Source organism: Pipistrellus hanaki (assembly GCF_964339955.1).
Source record: "Pipistrellus hanaki genome assembly, chromosome: 2".
In the NCBI taxonomy this organism is placed as follows: Eukaryota; Metazoa; Chordata; class Mammalia; order Chiroptera; family Vespertilionidae; genus Pipistrellus; species Pipistrellus hanaki.
In genome coordinates, this window is record NC_140504.1 from 38442424 (window position 1) to 38465595 (window position 23172).

Consider the following 23172-nt stretch of genomic DNA (forward strand, 5'->3'; position numbering starts at 1 on the left):
CTTATTCCTAATCTTGGAGGAAAGGCTTTTAGCTTTTCACCATTGAGTATGATATTAGCTATGGGTTTTTCATATATGGCCTTTACTATGTTAAGATATGTTCCTTTTATACTCATTTTGTTGAGAGTTTTTATCATAAAGGGATATTGAATTTTGTCAAATGCTTTTCTGCATCTACTGGTTTTTATTATGATCATATGGGGTTTTTTTCTTTATTTTGTTAATGTGATATGTTATATTGATTGATTTATGAATGTTAAACCATCTTTGCATTCCTGGGATGAATCATCTTGGTCATGGTGTCTAAACTTTTAAATGTATTGTTGAATCCAGTTTGTTAATACGTTGTTGAGAATTTTTGCATCTATGTTCATCAAGGATATTGCCCTGTAATTTTCTTTTTTTGTAATGTCTTTATCTAGTTTTGGTATCCAGATAATGCTGCCCTCAGAAAATGACTATCTTCAAGTAAAAAAATCATCAGGTCAAACATCATTAGTCAAGGACCACTGAATAATTATGTGCACTATGTCCACAGAAAATATTTAAAGTATAATATCAAGGATATAAAAATCATATGTGTGGTGGGATTGCAGCTACATTAAACAAAGAAGAAAGCATGTGGTGTGTTTATGTTCATGCATGCAGGCATATAAAAAAGGAACACATGAAATAGTTGTGTTAGAGTGATGGAATCATATAGTGGTTACCCCTTTTAATTCACATAGACAAATGCATTCTCTGGAAGTCTTTATTTTTTAATGATAACAGGACTTTATTGAAATATAATTTATATGTAGTACAATGCACAGATCTTAAGTGTACAGTTTCATGAACTTTAACAAATATCTACACGGATGTAACCATCACAGAGATCAAGATATGGAACATTCCCATCAACCCAGAAAGTTTCCTTGAGAGCCCCGCTCCAGGCCCCACATTTTTGAGAGCTCCACATATCACAACCCTCCCTCCCATAAAGAGATGAGATAAAGACCACACGGGTGCCTCTGTTACTCATAATCCAGACCTCAGTGCCGCACAGCACACCATAGCTCTAAACATCTACTGTCTTAACAGCACTGGTTCCTCAGGGAAATACTTCACATCTCTTGGTCTATACCATCAAAAGAAAAGGTGACTGTATCCAAACGCTACGAAGGTTTTCGAGCCGTGCCATTGCTGTTATCAGGGACAGACACTGCTTCAGCATGCGGGGAGGATGTGAACGGCGAGGATTTGAGCAGTGGGAGTGCTTAGGTAAGAGAAAAGACAAATGAATTAATTTGTTGAATTCATCCTCTCATGTGGCATTAGTGTTTACATTCTTATATAATGAAAGGGCATGTCCAGACTTCCAAGCATTAACTTTCTTTTTCTTCCTTTCAATTAGTTATGCAAACATTCAAATTTTGAACTCCTTGGACACAATTACATTTTACTTAAGTCACATTTACTTCAGATCACTGCTCTCAACATTGCTCAAAGTACTATATGAAAATATCAATGTTAACAATATAGTGTTTTTGCTGAGATGAAAGCAAAAAAAAATCAAGATTGTGCATATAGTTATTGCTAATCCAAATTTCACCGGCTAATCAACATGACATTCAGACACACAATAATTCAATTTAGTCAATTTGCCCTTTTCTGATTTTTAGTCATATATAAACCATATCTTTAAATATATTTTAATTTTGCTCTTATTGTTGTAGGCAGTTAGACAGACATGAGCAGAGCATAGATGCTGGGCCAGGTACAGAAGGCCATTAGGGTGGAAAGCCCCAGGTGCCTAGCAATAGACAATCAATCTTTACTGAAGATTAAAGCGTCACCCCCAGGATGATGCTTTAATCTTTAGTAAATCACTGATCATGCAATTTGGACCTCCTGGCCTTTCTTCCCTGGAGATAACATCCAGCCTCAAGATCTATGTCAGCTCCAGGCCCAGAAAGCAGCAGAACCAGCCTCAGGACCAGCTGCATTGAATAATGATGGTGCCAGCCAATCAGTGAAGACCACAAACGTGAAAGGACGCACCGGGAAAACTGCTGAATATTCTACTGAGATCTTCCCCTGAGAGCTCCCCTAAAATGCCCACCCTTAAAATACTCAGGACGGAGCACCCAGTGTGCTCTCCCTCCTGGGAGCACAGCAGTGCTTTTCTCTTCCACTTTCTACTCCCCCTCCCTGCCCCTGGCACCTTACCATTAGCTTCCTCACTCCCAAGCTCCATGGGCCCTTCCTTTACCTCTATAACTTGTTTCCTAAGCCCGTTAATTCTAGCAATTACTTTTTATTTCTCCGTGTCTTACCAAATAAATGTTCTCTTACAGTTTGGGCTTTGGCTCTGAATTCTTTCCTCGCCAGAACCCAAGTACGGATGAGGTTGCTGAACCCAGGTTTGGTCTGGCCCCACTGGTCACACACCTGGTGCCCTTCCCACGACCTACACCATGATGAGGGTATGTTTGTCAAGGTAAGAAGATAGAATATATTTTATTGAACTGTGGTATGTGGGCCTCCATTTGTACTCTTGCCACAGGCTCTGCAAATGCCTGTTTAAAAATGCTTTGAGAACAGCTGAAACATTACTAGGTATAATGTTTTTGAATACTTATCCAAGTCCCCTTTCTCCTTTTTTTTTTTCCATTACAGAAAAAGTTGATATATTTAAAGGGTCATAATTTCTACTGACATTTCACCTTTTGTAAGACAAGCACTACAGCGGTGGAAATTTCTATGCAAAGAGTTTCATTAGCAGTGTTCTCCTGTAGCCCTTCAGAACTATTGAAGAGGTGCAACCAGCCCTGGTACCTGGGCTATTCTGAATAAAAGGAAATCAATAAATGCCCTCAGGGAAATTAAGAAATTCTGTGAAAATGCCAAATTCCTCCTTTCCATAAAGCCCTCAAGTTTTAGCACTAGATTTCAAAGTGCCCCCACCAGCATTTTTATCAATACTCCCCCACAGCAGTGCTCCTCAAATGATAATGAATATTTAAGTCTCCTGGGTTTTATTTATTTTTTTAAAGTATTTTTATATATATTTTATTGATTTTGTACAGAGAGGAAGAGAGAGGGATAGAGAGTTAGAAACATCAATGAGAGAGAATCATCGATCAGCTGCCTCTTGCACACCCCTTATGGGGATGTGCCCGCAGCCAAGGTACATGCCCTTGACCGGAATCGAACCTGGGACCTTTCAGTCCGCAGGCCGATGCTCTATCCACTGAGCCAAACTGGTCTCCGCAAGTCACCTGGGTTTTAAATGCAATTCTGATTCCCTGGAGAGGCCTGGGCAGGGGGCTTTCCAACAAACCCTCCTGAGGCTGGGACTACAGAGAAGCCAACACACATGGACTCCAAGGCCTCAGGCTATTCTTGGCCCTTTCCTGCTGCTTATGAAAATGTAGCTCAAGAGGGGGAAGAAGGGTTTTATTTGGGTGGTCCAAGTATGCTTCTATTATCATTCAATAAAAAATAATCATCCACATGTATCCAAGGTATTCTTGAGACTGAGGCCTAGATGGCGTAACTTTTGGCCAAACATTTTCTTCTGTATTATTTTTTTAAATATATTTTATTGATTTTTTTACAGAGAGGAAGGGAGAGAAATAGAGAGCTAGAAATGTCAATGAGAGAGAAACATCGACCAGCTGCCTCTTGCACACCCCCTACCGGGGATGTGCCCGCAACCAATGTACATGCCCTTGACCGGAATAGAACCTGGGACCTTTCAGTCCGCAGACCGACACTCTACCACTGAGCCAAACTGACTTCGGCTCTTCTGTATTATTTTTGAAGTCTGCACCCTGGGAAACAAATGAACCCTTGCTGGAGCACCTGCTTACCTGTCCACCCAGCATACCTCAAGCCCTATCTCAGTGTGAGCCCCTTAATGCCTAGATTATCTCATGCTTAGCCCACTTCTAGCCTTGGATTAAATCAAGCCTTATCAACTGGAAGCAGTGTCTTGGGTAGAACATGAAGAGATGAGAAGACTTGATATTGTTAATGGAAAAACAGCACCAGATATTTCTGGCAGGGTTAGTCCTCAGTCCTTGAGTTTGGCAGTGAAAGTCTTTTTGGAAAGCCAGAGAGGAAGAAGTGAGGTAGTAAGGCTGCACGAACTCAAAATAAATTACAGAGGAAACAGAAGAGTCCTTAGCGCTTAGGACAAAGAGAGCAAAGATGCATACCTTGAGAGTTTTTAAAGGTGATGATTTTAGGGAATGCCTCTGGGGAGAATCTCAATAGAATATTCATCAGCTTTCCAGGTGTGTCTTTAAGGGTCATGGTCTCTACCGATTGGTCAGCCTTATGGTAGGGTCATTAGTGATTGTGTTATCCGTTGGGAGCCTCCTTCTCCCCACCAGTTGTGAGAAGAAGTGGGCTTCTGTGATGTAACGAGAAAAGGAATTTTCTAAGACTGGCACAGAAGAATAAGGTATTGTAGAAAGCTTTATTTTTGTGGAATTAAATCCCTGAGTTTCCAAGGTCCCATTTCCCTCTACCCGCCAAGGAAGAAGTCCTGTTTTGCTTTCAGCAGAGCTAGGATTAAAGCTGTTGCCCAGAGTTCCCATTCCATGTTGGAGCACAGTGCAGCCTAGCATCAGGCTCGCTCAGTTTGTGTTCCTAGCTATAGTCCATCAGCCCATTGTGTGTGGGGTCTGCATCGGTCCATTGTGTGGGGCTTCTAGGAACATGGGCGAATGCAGGGAAACAGGAGCAAAACCAGAGGAACAAGAACGAGATAATTCTTGTCTGGGGATTTCAACCTTCTAAGATTTTGGTTGCTTGCAGTAGCCCACCTCTTCTGGCCAATTGTCGGGGCTGACCAGCAGACCCTGAGCGAGGGAGTAATAGATTACTGTGACACATGTTTCTGTGAAAGAGAAGGCTAAGGGGCTGTTTCACTTTAGGAACAAAGCAGCCTCCATTGCCTGCCTCCTTAGGCTTTTATTGCAACAACAGCTTGAATTAAAATTAACCTCTAGATACAATCAGCAGGGTAAGTATCCTTGAGAAAGCACATGCTTCTACCAGGTCCGGTTTGAAGACTAAACGTAGAGATTCCAGTAAAACACTGGGGGCTCGGACATGTTTGGAAAAGCCCCAACCTTTCGGAGAATCCTCCTCACAGACTTTCCAAACAAGCCCCGTGCTTCCCCACAGCCAACGGACCTCTGTTCCAGGTTAGACTGGCAGGCTCCTTCCCTAGGTCACCCAACTTTACTGCACATGCGCCCACCTTCCCTTTTGTCTGGTCCCTTTCCCCAGCGATGTGCAGGGAATGGATCAGTGTTTCCTGGGGGAGGGTGAAGCTGCCCAAATGGCCATGCATCTATTGTCTGGCCTCCCTTTGGCTCCTTTCCTATTATTAATAACTAGCTAATTTCAATGGTAACAATTGCACCTGGTCCTGATGTCAGCCATGGTGTAGCTTCATCTGGTTTTGCTACTTTTCTGGGTCTGAGACCTAGATGTTATCTCTAGTTTGACCAAAACTCTGACTGCGGATCAGCACACCCAAGGCTTTGTTCCTAAGATTACTTTGTGTGGGGTCAGAACCTTATTTCCCTGAGGGCTTAATGCTTAAGGGACTGGATGTGCACTCCTTGTTGCTCCTCTAAGGGAATCTCCACCGCCTGACTAGGGATATGGTAGGGGTGGAAAAGTTACCCTGGGGGTGAGGGCCCATCCTACAATACTTGTTTTCCCAGTTTTTCCCCCTAGCTAGGCACCCAGGGCTTTCTGCCCTGGTGACCTTCTATACCTGGCCTATCCGTTCCTATTCTGCTCATGTCTGTTTAACTGCCTACTATATTCACATGACTAATCATCATTGAACAGGGCATTCTTCTAAGAGTTTCATTTCTTTTTAATGCACCTTATAGAAAAAAATCTTAATATAAGTTAATCGGCATTTTAGCAATATGATGGATATCAATTTTATTTTTGTTTAAATAAGCTGTAAAAAATCAACCTGGAGCCCTGGTTGATTTGGCTCATTGGTTAGAGCGTCAGCCCACAAACCGAAGGATTAGGGTTTTGAATCCGGTCAAGGGCACATGCAGGTCCCCTAGGCCTGGTAGGGGCACGGGCATGGGGGGCAATGTTTCTCCGCCTCTCCTCCCTCCTTTCCACTCTCTCTAGAAATAAATGGACAAAATATCTCGGGTGAGAATTTAAAAAAAAAAAAAAAAAAAAAAGCCCTGGAGACTTCGACCTAACATTCCTTCCTTCCTCTGTCATCAATTCATTCATTCAGATACTATGAAAATAACTGTACTTCAACCCATCTCTGCCACTGACCAGCCCCTCCACCTTCAAGTTCTTCCTCTATAAATGGGAATAGATAATAATTAACATTTCTTTAGAGGGCTGTTGTGAGGATAAATATACCATTTATTGAGCACTTACTACCTACTAGGTGCTGTGCTTTAAGGTTTAGATCTGCAGCTGCAAGGTAACAATTCTGAAGCTAGAGTATCACAGACCCACAAAATAGAAGCAGGTAGGGTCCCCAAAACACTGAGGGAAATGGCCGTCTGACCATGGGGCAGTGTATTCCAGTGCATTAAGTTTAGGATTGCTGCAGCTGTTGTGTTACCCTACCATACAAGTATGAATTCATTTTATAACATTATTTTAAACACACCTTGTTCGTTCCTTTTAATAATAAAAAGGGGGGATAGTCAGTGGAAAAGCAAACCTCCACTGCTGACTCTCCCTGCCCCCCCAACAATTAAATGAAATACGGGTCTTGGTTAACACACATCTCAATCAGTGTGCATCTCTTGAGTTTCGTTCCCTTAATCCCAAAATAGCAGTATTATGCCAAGAAGTTGACTAACAGCACCCCATAAATATACGATTGCAGTAATATCAGAAAGGCCACTTACACATTCATAAAACTTGCATAAAGACATTCATTACTGTCTTGAGTCACAGACAGAATGAAATGACTGACAGCCAAAGCCTGGGGTGAACCTTTCACACCCTTTTATAGTGGGGAGGAAAAGGAAGGCAACGATAGTGCATGCAATGCGGTGAGGTTAGGATTCAGAAATTCTTCATATCCTTCCAAATTACTTCCTCTCCTTACTGTTAACAAAGCTGTAAGGCTCTGATGATTTAACTTTAGGAAAATTAAGGCAATGATTTATACCTGAAGTCAAGCCCTGTAAGGATTTATGCACATGCACAGGCGAGCACCTAGGTAAGTATTTTAAGTGAGGAAAGCAAAATCTGATTAACAAGTTGTTCTTTCTTAAGTAGCAAATGAGAGGGCAGGGCGGAGTTATCCTCCATTCTGTAATTGATCCCTAGCCCTCACCCAACCAATCAGGGTTAACCGAGGCAGTGACATCACCACCGACCAGAGTAAAACCCCTGGACTGGGTGAAATTCGCTCTCTTCCGCCATGCTGCCGGCGTGAGTGGGACAGAGCCCATGCTAGCATGGAAAAGGCTCTTTTGTTTATTGCATCGGACTCGGCTCCCTGGTGGTCCTTGGGGATCACGAAGTCTGGGCGTAACATCAAATACACAGTAGCCCTTGCCTTTGAGAATATAATTATATGGTACAGAATGTAGTATAAACATGTCATGTCTCAAGCAGAAAGTATATAGCAGCAACACATGGACACAGACAATAGTGTGGTGAAGGCTGGGCAGGGGCAGAGGCTGGGTAGAGGGGAGGTAAAGGCGTGTGCGGGGGTTGGGGGGGGCAAGATAGGGGACTGTCAATCATAAAAATATTTTTTCGCCGAAACCGGTTTGGCTCAGTGGATAGAGTGTCGGCCTGCAGGGTCCCAGGTTCGATTCCGGTCAGGGGCATGTACCTTGGTTGCGGGCACAGCCTCAGTGGGGGGTGCGCAGGAAGCAGCTAATCGATGATTCTCTCTCATTGATGTTTCTAGCTCTCTATCTCTCTCCCTTCCTCTCTGTAAAAAAAATCAATAAAATATATTTTAAAAAATAAAAAATAAAAGCACATTTCTCCATTCAATAGTTCTTTTCTCTTGAAGAAAGAGATCCAAAGAATAAAGCAAGAGTAATGAGAAGGACAAAGACATTGGCTTTAATCACCTTTCCTAGCCTGTGGATCCATGGTCGGGGTGGGAGTGGTGGAGAAGGAGGAGAATGAATTATTAACGTTTTCAGGGCAAAAAAAAAAGTGAGAATATATTAATAAGCCCATCCGTAAAAGCAGCAGTCTTAGAAACAAACAGTCGTTCCTTCAGCTCTTAGAGCACTGGCTTCCAAATACATGTAAGGCGGGCTTAGAAACATGCTTCTCCTCATGCAGCCCACTCAGGGAAGTGTTTTCTCCCTTTTCTATTCTTACCCACCAGGCTGTTACCAGCGCATATGTCTAACAGGAAGCCTTAGCATTTCAGACTTAACATTTCTCTTCAGATCTCACGTTTTCTTCGGGAACATGTATTTTGTCATCTGAATTCTTATTTTCATTTTATAACAGGAATATATGCTGGAGTGTGGTTGTTTTTTAATGTAAAAATACAACAAAAATAAGAAAAGTAAAACTCCGTATCATTCCTTCCTCCAAAATTAAAGTTTTGTCAATGTCTATAGAATGGCCAATATGTATAGATACAGACATATATGCTTTTGAAATAGGTTCATTCGTACACATTTCATTTTATAGACTGATTTTTTCCAGAATATTTGGACATCTCTTTTTATTATAAATTTTCAATAAATGACCGTCTACAAAATTGTTAATAGCTTTAAAAAATAATGCTTTTTTAAAAAAAAAAAAAAAAAAAAAGTACGTTTTAAACTTTTTAGGAAACTAGAGGCAGCATTGCAAAGTAAATTTTTTTAACGTAAAATTTGTCCCATTGAGAATAAGGCCAAATAACAAAATGTACATAAAAGAAAAGCATTACTGCTCTCACTGTACCTTTTGTTGCCATATACTCTAGCCTAGTGCAGCTTTCTAGGAAATGGTGGTAAGCCCTCATCTCTGCTTCTGTGATCCGCACTGAGGTGTACGGGAAATGCCTCGGGTCCTGCTGCCCACACTGCTTACACCAGGAAGCCATCGGTTCCCAGGGGATGGTGCCCGAAGCACTCTCCCCCCATTCCTCTCAGCACTGCGCTCACAGAGATCTGTTCAATCCCTTCTCCTAGCTAATCTCTCTCAAGTTCACTCAAGGTCATTTCGTTGCTGAGAGTTGATCCTTTGGATTGGTGAGTGCTCACAGGATAACTGGCCCAACAGATTACCAGATTTCCTCAATCGGAAATAAAAGGAAAACTGGGGAATGAGGATGTCAGGATAGAGCGGGAAATCCTAAAGTCCATGAGAATCAGATATTTTTTAGAGGGATCACATCATGAGATATACAGCATATATATAAAAGAAAATAATAGACAGGGATACATTTTTTTATAGAATGCTCTGAAGAAAATTTATTTCAGGCCACAATTCTCCCCTCTTTCTCTTCTAACCTCTTCAGGCCGCCAAGGAATACAATCCAGAGAATTAACAATGCAGCCAACAGAAATCACTGTCTAGGAAACACTGATATGTTGTACTGTATGTGCAACACAGTTTAGCACAATAATGGTAAAGGTTCAAATTCTAAAACGGGATGCAGAGTATCTCCTGAACTACTTCTAGATCAGGTGCAAATACATTATCATGACTGTAGTAAAGGAAGTTCTTTGATCTGACCACAACTTTTCCCTAACTTACTACCTCCTGGGGAAAAGTGAGTTCACTTTTCACAACTGTGCTGTGCAGAATGTGGTATATTCAGAGGGAGGCCACTTTTTCATAATGGATTTTATTTTGGTCCTTGAAGCTTAACGGTTTTGCTTATTAATCTTGTACTCTAATATTTAAAGAAAGAGCACAACGTGAAATGTCAGGTAAGTAATAAATAATTTTGCATACAAACTTCTAATTTTTTTCCCCCGTATGATTCAGGCTTAAAGTTCAGAATAAGGCTTGTAGGTGGCCAAGAAGAAACTGGAAGACCCTTTTTATTAAAAAATAAAAATTTAGGAAGAGGGTAAAATTTACGTATGTTGAAACACTCAAATCTGAAGTGAAATTCCGTGTAATGAATTTTGACAAATGGATACATCCATATAACTCACACCCCTTTCAAGAGAGAAGGCATTTCCATCCATAGAAAAGAAAGGATTTTACATGTTCTTTCCTGGGCAAACCTAGCCCCTAAGCAACTGACCACTGTTGTATTCGTTTTCAATAAAAACTAGTTTTGCCTGTTCCAAAAGTTCATATAATGTAATCTTATAGTATATATTATTTTGTGTCTAGCTTCTGTCTCTCAGGATAATGTTTGAGAGTCACCCATGTTGTATCAGTAGTTCATTCGTTTTTTTATTGCTGAGTTGGATCCCATTGTATGGATGGTACGGTTTGTCTATTCTCCTGCTCATAGACATTCAGGGTTTACCCCTCACCCCCAATTTAAGCTGTTATGATAATGTTGCTATGAACATTCGTGTAAAGGTCTTTGTGTGAACACAGGTTTGCATTTCTCTTGGATAAACACCTAGGAATGGTATTGCTAAGGCAAAGGAGAGGTGTATATCTGACTTGTAAAAAACTGCCAAACCTTTTCTCAAATAGGTTATATCAGAAGGCTTTTGAAGATTATAAACAGTTCTTTGCTAGTGTTAAAGCATGTAAAGTACTTTAAGAAAAATGTCTGGGTTTTGTTTGGTAGTGCTTTTTAAATTTTGTCTTTAAATATATATACAGAATAATTCACTCTTTTTGGTGTACAATGTTAAATGCACAAAGTCGTTTAACCATCACCACAATCACTATCCTATTATAAATAGTTCCATCATCCCTTTGTAGTCAAATCCCTCCTTCCCACCATTACTCCCTGGTCACCACTCCATCCCTATGATTCTGCCCTTCCCAAATGTCAGACAAAGGGAATCATTTACAATAGAATGCACCTTTTACGTTTGGCATCTTTCACTTAGCATCATGCATTTCAGATTTATTTATGTTGTCTTGTGTATCAATAATCTTTTTTAAAAAATACATTTTTATTGATTTTTTACAGAGAGGAAGGGAGAGAGATAGAGAGTTAGAAACGTCGATAAGAGAGAAACATCGACTAGCTGCCTCTTGCACAACCCCTACCGGGGATGTGCCCGCAACCAATGTACATGCCCCTGACCGGAATCGAACCCGGGACTTTCAGTCTGCAGACCGACGCTCTACCGCTGAGCCAAACCGGTTTCGGCCAATAGTCTTATTGTTAGGTATTCCATTGTACAAATGTTGTTTATCCACAGGTTGTTTATCCATTCCTCAGGTGAGGGACATTTAGGTTCTTTCCAGTTTTGTACTATCTGTGCAACACGGTGCAAAGAATACAGCTTCCATAAATATTCACATACAGATTTTTGTGTGACTGTAAATTTTCATTTCTCTTGGGGTGGGATTACTGGGTTGCACAGTAAGTGTTTAACTTTGTAAGCAACTGTCCAATGTTTTCCGAAGTGGCTGTACCATTTGACATTCCCACCAACAGTTGTGTGAAATCCAGTCCCTCGCTCTTCGCCATGACTTTTTATTGTCTTTTTTTCTTTAACCACTTTGATAGATGTGCAATTTCTCTCATGACTGCTGATGCTGAGCATATTTTCATGTGCTTATTTTCTACCTGTATATCTTCTTTGGTATAGTAGTCATTCAAAATTATGCCTATTGTAAAATTATGCTGTTTATTTTTATTTATTGAGTTCTTTATTTATTCCGGCTACAAGTCCTTTGTCAGATAGGTGATTTCCCCAATTTTTTCCCAGTTGGTGGGTTGTGTTTTCATTCCCTTAACAGTGTCTTCTGTGGACCAAAAATTTTACTGAAGTCTGATTAACAAATTTTTCTCTTTTTTATGTTTTTAAATTTATTTTAGAAAGAGAGGAAGGCAGAGAGAGAAACATTGATGTGAGAGAGAAATACCGATTAGTTGCCTCCTGTATACCCCCAACCAGGGATCGAACCCACAACCTGATCTTTTGGTGAATGGGACAACACTCAACCAACTAAGCCACACTGGCCAGGGCAACAAATTTTTCTTTTATGAATATTACTTTGGGTGTCAACCTAAGAACTCATTGTCTAGCAAGGTCACACAAATTTTCTCCTATGTTTTCTAAGAGATTTCTAATTCTGTTTTACATTTAGGTCCATGATCCACTTTGAATTAATTCTTGTATATTGGATGAGGCACAGTTCAAGGTACAATTTGTTTGTACACAGATGTCTAAATTTTCAAGCACCTTTTGTTGAAATTGCATTTACACTTTTTTTCCATTGATCTGCCTTCACACCTTTGTCAAAAATCAATTAATCATATTGTATGGGACTATTTTTGGATTCTCTATTCTTTTTCATTGATCTATGCTTCTGTCCTTTCCCTAATACCACAATGGCTTGATTATTTTGCTTCATAGTAAGTCTTTAAATTAGGTACTGTGAGTCCTCCAACTTTGTTCTTTTTTTTTTTTTTTTTTTTAAGACATTATAGTTATTTTCGCCTATTATAGCAACTTTTAGCTAATTCTAAATCTTAGAACCAGCTGGTTGATTACTACAAAAAAAAAAAAAAAACTTGATAAACTTTTGACTGTAGTTATATTTAATTTATGGATAAATTTGGGGATAGTTGACATCTAATATTGATTCTTCCAAACTTTAAACACAGACCATGTATTATTTTTACAAGGATAGTTTCTAAAGTCCTTATGAAGCACCACATAATGCTCATTCTACTCTCATTTCTTCTACCATTTAAAAAAAAAAAAAAGATTATACCACAAAGCCACTGAAAATTATGAACATGTTCTTTCTCTTTGAAATCTGGGTTAGTTTTCCCAAAGGACTAAGGGGAAAGAATGCTCACGCCACACCTAAAGGCAAACCAGATTTGAGTAGTGGAATTTTCCTTCCCGTTTCTATACCATATGTCAAGGTCTAAAGTCCCATTTCACGTCCTGGGGGATTTTTCCTCCTTTGCAAACAAAAGTTCTATTGGTTGCTGCAATGGAAACAAAGTGAAATGAAAAGCAGAGGGATGTGGGTCCAGGAGACCCACCTTTCCAGTCTAAGGCCTGTGCCGGATCTTCCTCACATGTAGGGGAGGAAAAAAAGAGGAAAGAGAAGGGAGCCATTGGGGAAGGAAGATGCCAATAAAATAGTGAAGAGAAGAGCCTGTGAAACTCCCAGAAGCTGGGTGGTCAGTGAACATTTTAAAATAGTGATGCCTCGAGCTTCATTTTAAAGTATCTGTGTGTTAGACCATAAACATCTCCGCTCCCATCTTCAAAAAATTTCCCTCCCAGTTAGTGTGGCTCAGTGTTTGAGTGTCGACCCATGTACCAGAGGTCACTGGTTCGATTCCTGGTTGGGGCACATGCCCGGATTGTGGGCTCAATCCCCAGTGGGGAACATGCAGGAGGCAGCTGATCATTGTTTCTCTCCCATCAATGTTCCCACCTCTCTCCCCCTTCCTCTTTCTCTAAAATCAATAAAACACTTGAAAGAAAGAAAGAAAGAAAGAAAGAAAGAAAGAAAGAAAGAAAGAAAGAAAGAAAGAAAGGGAAGGAGGGAGGGGGAAAAGACTGCCCTGTACCCCATCTCCCAATCTTCTATACACATAAGTTTTGAGATACTGGGGAAAGAGTTAAATTTCACAACGGGGTCACCCCAATGCAAAAGCAAGGCAGTACATGCAGAAGTCAGAAAAGCAAAGATCCAATGAAATGAGGGAGAGATTAGGAACTGATGAACAGATGCTGGCTCTGCCTAAAGTTTTCTTGTGTTTGTTTAACAGCAAACTCCCCTACTAGACTGTCAGCTCTAGGAGGACATCCATCCATTATTCCAAGCCCCCAGGATACCTGAGGAGCAGCGGAGGGCACTAGGGCAGCAGCCTTGGAGGAAAAGGCCTGGATCTGGCCCTCACAGGGCCTATCGCCACAGGCAGGGGTCATGGCCACTCCTTCACACCCTGTCCCCAGGTTAAGACACAGATATCTGGCCATGTTAAGACTATGGAGGCCCTCAGTAAATGTAGTTAGTCTTAAACTAGTTATGTAAATAAGGAGAAGCAGGCAGGAGGATCTCTATCTCCTCAGTAATTGAATTAATTATAGCTTTCTTGGGTACAAAAAGAGTTAAAATGAATTCAAACTGATCGGATAATGGGTAAAAACAAACAAACAAAAAAACCGACACACAAACTAAAACCTGGGCTGGACAAGATTTGGGATCAGGTAACTAAACAAAAGTGCATGGTGGTGCTGTTTGTTACCTTACCATTGTAACTTTATAGGATTTTCCCCCCTAAGGAAGTACAAGTAGGCAGGAATCCTAAAACTTTCTTCCTTAACAAAGTCTTATTCCTAAGTGTTACATATTTATTATGTCTACAACTTTAAAGACAAGGAAATAAATCCTTAAGTTTTAAATGATAGTTTTTCTTTACAAGAGAACCAAGACTCAGAGGCAAAGTAAGGTGCTAAAGGCTACACAGCTGTTTGCTGGCAACGCCTGGGTACAGCCTTACTTCATTCTGGAAAGGCAGGAATTATCATTGATAGACTCCACAGCGGATAAAATGATCACCTCTAGGATCAATATTATTTACACGGATTCTAAGGAATCCTGACTTAATAAATGACCATTCTCTATATCATGGTTAGCTGTTATTATCATGACAACATTTGGGTTAATTTTTGTTTGGTACCCTTTACCAAAAGATGGCATTTCACATCATAAATAGAGTGGCAACTACTCAGACCTTAGAGTACCACATTATATCTGAGTAAATCCAACACCTGACTCAGGTCACCAATAAACTGAAATTCCATTTCTCTGCCTTTACCATCCAAATATAGACAATTCACAATTGGGAGGGGAAAAGGAGACATATATACTACTATTTGTAATACTTTAAACAATAAAAAAAAAAGTATGGACAATTCAAAGGCATAAGTCACAGTCATCACCTATGCTCAGTGAAGCAATGAGGTAGCTAGTTTCCAAGGTGGCAACTATGGTACACACACACACACACACACACACACACACACACACAAAATGCCTTCCTCCTCCCTATCCAAAAATATCTGTGTCCTGATAGCAAGAAGCTGTGTAGGCCAGGTTACATGGTAATGGGAATGAAGGTTGCAGATGGAATTAAGTCTGCTAATCAGAAGACCTTAAAATAAGGAGGACCCAATATAATCACAAGGGTCCTTAAAAGCAGAAGAGGAAAATAAAAGAGAGAATCTGATGACAACACAAGAAAGATCAGATGTTGTTGCCTTTGAAGATGGAGGAAAAGGGCCAAAGCCTGGACTTCAGACAGTTTCTAAAAGCTGGAAAAGGCAAGAAGAAGAACCTCCAGAAAGGAATGCCACCATGCTGACACCTTGATTTTAGCTCATTGAGGCCTGTATTAATGCCTGACCTACAGAACTGCCAGAAAATGAATTTGTGCTGCTTTAAGCCTTTAGGTCTGTGGTATTTGTTAAAGTGGCCATAGAAAATAAATATAGAAAAAAAATTAAATTTTTTTTAAAACCATAATTCCACCCCTTCTTGGGTGGGCATGTTCATCCTCCCAGTAAGAAGGGGAGGAATGGCCCCTCCCCTTATATCTGGGCTAAGCCTGGGACTGCTTTGACCAGTAGGCTTTGGAGGAAGCAACTTAAGGAGCCTTCAAGCCCATTATCAAGAAAGTCCTTGCTCTAGCAGGTTTGACTCAGTGCTTAGAGTGTCAGACCCTGGACTGCAAGGTCACAGGTTTGATTCCAGTCAAGGGCATATATCTTGCTCCACTGCAGGCTCGATCCCTGGCCCAGTCAGATGCGTGTGGGAGACAACCAATTGATTTGTCTCTCTCACATTAATGTTTCTCTCTCTGTGCCTCTCCTCTTCTCTTCCACTCTCTCTAAACAAATCAATGGAGAAAATATCCACAGGTGAGGATTAACAAAAGTAAACAAACAAACAAGCAAACAAAAAAAGTTCTAACAGCTTCTGCGTTGTACCTATTAGAGACCTGGGCTTCTAGGAAAGAAGTACAGACTACCCTGCTGGAGAATGGGCCACACGGGAGACCCTGAAAGATGAGATGCCACCATGCAGAGAGAGGCCACATGAGGGAATATCGAGGTGACAGCCATACAGCCCCAGTTGCCATCTGATTACAACCACTTGAGAGAATCATGAGATTTAATTACATGGTTGTTTGGGAATGGTTTATTACTCAACAACAAATAAAACACCAAAACAACTATCCAACAACAGCAACGAAAGCTCATGGCATACTAGGCATGTTGTATCACAAGAATACATCCCATTTTAATAAGCCTTCCTAAAGGAAAGTAATTTTTACTTAATTTTAATGCAATGAGATATTATTTTATTACTAGAGGCCCGTTGCAGGAAGATTCCTTCAAGAATAGGGCTTCCTGCGGGCATTTCTGCTGCCCCACCAGCTTCTCTCCCTTCCTTCTATTCTGTCTTCAGTCTTCACTCTGCTGTCTGGATATGCAAATTAACCACCATCTTCAGTTAATTTGCATACTTGCTTCTGATTGGCTGGTGGGTGCGGCTTGTGAGCGTAGCAGAGGTATGGTCAATATGCATGTTTCTCTTTTGTTAGATAGGATGGCTAAATATCTATCAATTTCATAGATATTTAAATTAAGCAGTTAAATTTTATTTTGCACTTTGCAATTTAGTTGTCAATCAATTTTTGTGTTCCAAAAATTTTAATAGAACCTGAAGAATCCATAAGTTCTTGACACAGTGTCTAGAGAGCCCAATAGAAAAAAAAATCACTCAGATGCAGTTAATTCACTTTGGGGATAGATGAAGTCCTTACTCCAGCATATCTAGTTGTCCCCACTGGACTCCTTCCTATCTAAGCAGCAAATACTCTAATTAGATCCTGCCTAAAACACCAACAGCTGAGGATCCTGGCCATTTCAGTCATTATTTCATTGTAGAATAATGAGTCATGGGCTTAATTACTCAGTTTGTTCTTTTTTCTGGTTGCATATTACCAATGCCAGTCTCATCCTAAAAGTAGTGAGTTTGTCACCGAAAGAGCCACCAATCCTAATCTCCAATTACTATATAAGAAATGTCTCAAAGGCTATTCCTTTCTGCCTCACAGTTTAATTGGGTATAGCCAAACACATAAGTTATTTTAGAACAACAATAGAGTAAGATCAAAATCATTACTTCTAATATGAAAGAATAACCTGAGAGAGTGAACTGGACTTGAAATTTGAAACCTAAAGGGTGATTACTCACACCAATCAGCTAGATGACTAAGATTTCCCACTGACTGGAAGCCCCCTGTCAGTAATACATAGTCCGTCTATCAAAATCATCCAGGTCTCTCTCTCTCCAGGCCCACTGACCTGCCCAAGACGGTTAGTGGCACAGGGCTCAGAGATATGATCAATAACACATTCACAGTGTAGATGGTATTTTTACCCACATTATCTTACAAATAGCCTTGGAGTGAGTAAGGAAGAATGATTAAACCTCCCATTTTTCAGCCTGACATTCAATGGCTTATCCAGGGAAGGACTCAAATCCAACAGGTCATACCCCCAAACCACTGATCTTTCTCTACGCCACAATTTCATGCACGGTATTTGGCACAGTCGTTTCAGCATTCAATATCTTGCAAATGTCAAATTCTCTTTTATTAGAAGGTATTTTTCTCCTTATTTCATCCTGCCTCAGCAATATTTCACATTCAGCCCTCCTTGTGAGGACTCTACTGACCTTTTCTCTTAAAGAAAAAACAAACAAAAAACAACAACAACAACAAAAAACAATTCAGTGGCCACATTTGGCACCAGACACATTTTTGAAAACAGAATCATCAAAACTAGGCCTTTCCATATAAACCATCTTCACAAAGTATATCCCCACATATGTATCATTCAAGATGTACATCATTCTTGTACTTGAACACACCGCTCTGGGCCCTCAAAGACCAATGATGACTCACTCATTCAATTAAGATTTCACAGGTAATCACCAAGAAGGCAGTTCTAACAAATGGGCGGGACACAGGCAAAAACTTCCCAGACGCTACAGTGGAAACTGATTAGCATTCATGGAAGGAAGGATCTCCCAGTGAAGTGAGCACGGGGAGAAAATGATCGGATATTCTAGTCACACCCATCCAAAGGCTCTCATCCTGGGTGGGTCTAGGGAAGGGGTGGGGAAAGAACCCAAATTTCACGACAAGCCTCCAGTGGTTTGGCGGCAGTTTCTGCTGGAAACACCTGCATCCCTCCCCACTGTTCCCATTTACCTGGTAAACTACGACACTAGTCCCCATCCCCGCCCCTGGCCAGAAGCCAGTAATGGATGCTCAACAGCTCAGTAGACCTCGGGGTTTAAGACCCAACAGACTGGACAACCTCCAGGGACGCCTGTCACGGGCCGCCCCACGCAGCAGCGAGGCCCAAGCGCAGGGCAGGGGCCCCAAGGCCTTCGCAGGGAGGGCGCCGCCCCTGGTGAGGGCAGGGGGAGAGGAGACCCCAGCCTACTCCCCCCCTCCCCTTCATTCATAAAATGCAAGGGGGGGGGAAAGGGGGGGAAAAACTTCACTAACCGACGTGAGTGGTCACTGTGGCCAGCCGCCGGGTGAGCTCCTGGGGAGCCATGTCTTCTTTTACCCCAAATAACATTTCGCCAAATGCCTGTTTCTTCTGCTGCTCCGGATGGTTTCCAAAGGGCATCTCCTCTGGAGGATGCTCTGCGCTCCCCCTCCGCCTCGCTCTCTTCAGGCACAAACCAGAGTCCCCGCCGGCCAGGCCACCTCTCGGGGCCACGCCCTCCAGGGGATTATTTTTAAGGTGAAGTCGGGAGCTTCCCCGGCGTGACGTCTGTCTGTCTGGCTCGGAGAGCGGGAATGGCAGCTCCGGAGCTGAGAAGAGCAAGTCGCTCCGATCTCCCTGCAACTGCGCCACGGGCCTCTGGGCCCCAGGAGCCGGGCGGGCGCTGGGCTTGCGGGCCTGGGCCGTCGGGTCGCCGGCGCCCTCTCCGGAGGGCGGAGGTGGGGATGCGCGGTGCGCTCTCGGGGGCAGCGCGGAGCCTGGGGGGGCGGGAACGGAGGTGGCCCCGGGACCCGCCGCCCCGCGCCGCCCACCCCAGCCCGGCAGCGCGCCTGGCCCTGCCCGCCTCGGCGCCCACCTTCCCCCGCGGGCGGCGCGGAGGGCGCGGGGAGGCGCGGGGAGGGCGCGGGGAGGCGCGGGGAGGGCGCGGGGAGGCGCGGGGAGGGCGCGGGGCGGCGCGCGGGGAGGGCGCGGGCGCCGGGGCGCAGCCCGGTCTCGCGCGGGGAAAGGCGGCGGCAGCTTAGGCGCTGGCCCTGCCCCAGCTTCGGGGCCAGCCCGCGCCCTCCCGGCCCGCCCCTCCGTCCTCCGCTATCTGCGGGGAAGCGAGGTGAGGAGGCGCTGCCTGGGAGGGCGGGCCGGCCCCCAGGAGCCGGGAAGGGGGGCGGGGATGGCCTGCAGCCGGCTCGGGCTGCTGCGGAGGGGTGGGAGCGGTTGGCGTGTGTTCTCCCGTCTCAGTTAGCGGTTCTCTCACGCAGTCACAGCGCCCACGGGACACCCCTGTGCTTGGAGCCCAGACAGGGCTGGGCGCTCGGGTGGGGACCCGTCTCCACCGCGCGGGCCTTTCCCTCCGTGCGGCTGTGAGTGCGCTGCTGCTCCATCTGCCCGCTGCCAGGCGCCAGCGCTCCGTCCCGCACAGGCCTGGCACCGCACCCAGGCGGCCCTCCTCCCCCATCTTTCCCATCCTCTCCCATCGCTTCTCGGAGGAGCAGCTGTCGGGTGGGGACTCTGTCCTGGGGCTTCCTTAGGCGGCTCCAGAGGCTGCCCCGCAGGAAGGAAAAAACAATCCCAGTGAGCAGAGTCCGCAGGAGTGGGGGTGTGGGGGGAGGTGAGCCTATGCAACCCAATCTGGTTAGATGGTGGTCCCTCAATACCCCAACTGGGGACCATGAATATCCGGTTGCCAGAGTACCCGGGCCACCCATGTGTTCTGAAAATGCCAGAAAACTCACCCCTCCACTTCATACTAAACAATATACGTCCTATATAATAAAAGGCTAACATGCAAAGTGCCCCCTCCAGAGTTTGACCAACCAGGAGTTCCACCACTTACTATGAGGGGCAGAATGAAGGAAGGCCCCAGCCGGCAGCCAGGGGAAGGAAGGCCCAGATATGCCCTGATTGCTGCCAGGCCTAGGGACCCTATCTGTGCACTAATTTCATGCACTGGGACTCTAGTATCCTATGTAATAATTCTATATAATAAAGAGATAGTATGCAAATTGACCATCATGCCCTCAGACTAGATGGCTGCCCCCATGTGGTCACAAGATGGCCAGCAGGGGAGCAGTTAGGCATCTATCAGGCTGGCAGGGGAGTGGTTAGGGGGTGATCAAGCTGGCAGGCAGAAGCAGTTAGGAGCAGGCAGGTAGGCAAGGGTTGGGAGCCAGCAGTCCTGGATTGTGAGAGGATGTCCAACTGCCACTTTAGGGATCAGGCCTGAACCAGTAGTCAGACATCCTCTGAGGGGTCCCAGATTGGCGAGGGTGCAGGTTGGACTGAGGGACAACCGCCACCAGTGAATGAATTTCATGCACCTGGCCTCTAGTTAAATAAATAAATCCCTACTCCAAACACCATGGAGTTTCGGTCCTGAGCCTTCTGGTCACCGACGCCACCTCCTGAGGGTCGAGGTGGGGATGCTTGGTCTGCTCACGGGGGCAGCGTGCGGCCCAGGAGGGCGGAGGGGCAGAGGGTGGAGATGGCCACAGGACCCGCTGCTCCGTGCCACCCACCCCACAGATCCAGTTTCTTTCTAGTAGTAGCCACTCATCCCAGGGCATTTTTAAATGCTTTCTGCAACAACTGTGGGCTGTGGCTAAGAGGTGATGTTAGTCCACCTGTAACATGAGATGTGTGCAGAGGTTCTGCCCGTCTCCCTTCTAGCAGGTTTGTACTCAGCCTGCACAAGTAGAACAACCATGTTTAAACAGCAGCCTCTTCCAAGAAACTCAGAAAGGGGTTAAAGACCCAAAGGTGTAAAACAGCTCTGGATTGTGTTTCCATGGTGGTTTCTGACCCTATTCAAGGGTCACAAGTTTTTGGGGGGAAATAAAGGAGATGTTTCCTATTGATGGTAATCAGAACCCTGGTGCCCAGTCAAAGCCAATTGTGAGTTTAGATCATTAGAAACCAGCACATTTTCTAGGAGACTGATGATGTGAAACATTCTGGACTTTGTAGATCCTCAGCTTCCTGGTTTAGGTAATGCCCTTAGGGTGAGAATCATGAAAAGAAGGGAGAGAAGGAATTGAGAGAGGAAAGAGAGGCAGGAGAAGCTTATGAATGGGAATGAAAGCAAAAAGAGACAGAATAAATCACACTCTGCGCTGCTGTCCTTTTCCACACCTGTACCTTCACAAATCTTCAAAGGTTCCCATGGAAATTAATTGGCTGAATTTATGGCAAGATGTAGTAGGCAGTGCCTATCCTCAGAAACCAATTCTGGCCTGGCTGGTGTGGCCCAATGGTTGAGCATGGACCTATGAACCAGGAGGTCACGGTTCGACTCCTGGACAGGGCACAGGCCCCGGTTGCAGTCTCAATCCCCAGCATGCAGGAAGCAGTTGACCAATGATTTTCTCATCATTGATGTTTCTATCTATCTCTCCCTTTCCCTTCCTCTCTGAAATCAATAAAAAATATATTTTAAAAAAGAAAGAAACCAGTCTGTCCCACATCTCTAACACAGGGCCTGATCTGCTGCTTCACCTCGGTCATGGTGTTTGTGAGTGTGGGGGGGTGTCATCTATGATCTAAAAGTTCCCTTCTCCAGTTCTGAGGTCCTGTAAAAAGAAATGAGCTCAGAGCTTTCAATAGCTCATAACTCGTTCCTCCAAGAGATGGTCGTTATCTCAATTGCTCTTATAAATGTGGACATGCCCTGGTCTCTCCTCCTTCCCTGCCCTCCTGCCTTCCTCGCTTCCTTTTCTCCTTCCTACTTGTGATCTATATCCCTTCTCTAAAATAAGGCAAAGTTAAGGAACAAGCCAGAATAGCCCACCTCCCTCTCCAATTAATTAATTACCAACCATTAGCCACATCTATTGAACATCAATTATATGCCCAGAATTGTGATAGGCAGTGTCTAGTACAGCAACTACCACCGCTATATGACAGGGGACCGCTCTGTGTTTATTATAATAATGGTAGGTATTTCACAAATATCATAAGCCTCATGATAACCCTATAAGAGATTTAGTCTCATTTTACAGATGCTGCTGGTACAAACTGCATCTTCTGAATCTAGACCATTCTCTTCTTTCAGATAAGGGTTCATCTGAGTTTGCAAAGAGAAACCATCCTCCAAACACTGCCAAGGTAGACTCCACCTCCCTGTTAGTGGACTATCAGCACTGCCTCTGACAATGAAGAAAAAGACAAAGGACCCTCCCCTCCTTGGGTGTCATATATGAGGATGAGGGATGCCTGAGGCACCACTGGGGCCACCTAGCTTAGTCTAGGTCAGTGGTTCTCAACTAGCAGAATCACTGTCCAGGTGATTTTTAAAAAATCCAGGTTCCTAATCCCATTTCCAGAGATTCTGATTCAGTCGTGCAGGATGAGACCTGAGAATCTGCATGTCTAATAAGTCCCAGGAATACTGATGCTACTGGTCCTAGGACCACAGTTAGGGCACCACTGGCCTACAGCAGGGCTCTTCAAATTTCTTAGACTGCACACCACAGTGTGATACAACTTTTATATCATGACACAGTATACATATATATAATTAAAACAAAGTTGTATGGAACAGTTTTTTCCTTATTACATCTGAAACCCTGAAATACTTACTATTCTATTTCTTCCTTTTCTTCCCCCCCCCCCCCAAAACTGGTCCAAATTGGGGAGATTTGTATTTGGAAAGTATGGTATAGTAGTTATGTAAGAAAATGTCCTTATTCTCTTAGAGATATATACTGAAGTTTTAGAGATGAGGTGCCATTGTCTGTAATTTCAACTACCAAAGAGAATAAATGAGGTAAAT

The 23172-nt window shown here is 43.5% G+C and overlaps 1 protein-coding gene across 1 annotated transcript in view; it reads right to left on the reverse strand.

Moving 5' to 3' along the window:
* The window catches only part of MCF2L2 (MCF.2 cell line derived transforming sequence-like 2), a 175471-nt gene extending 155989 nt beyond the window's left edge, over positions 1 to 19482 (reverse strand). Inside the window, exon 1 of the mRNA XM_084874189.1 lies at positions 18686 to 19482. Coding sequence (XP_084730315.1) covers positions 18686 to 18812 — 127 coding nt within the window. The 5' untranslated portion in view covers positions 18813 to 19482. The remainder of the gene's footprint in view (positions 1 to 18685) is intronic.
* Positions 19483 to 23172: the final 3690 nt, after the last annotated feature.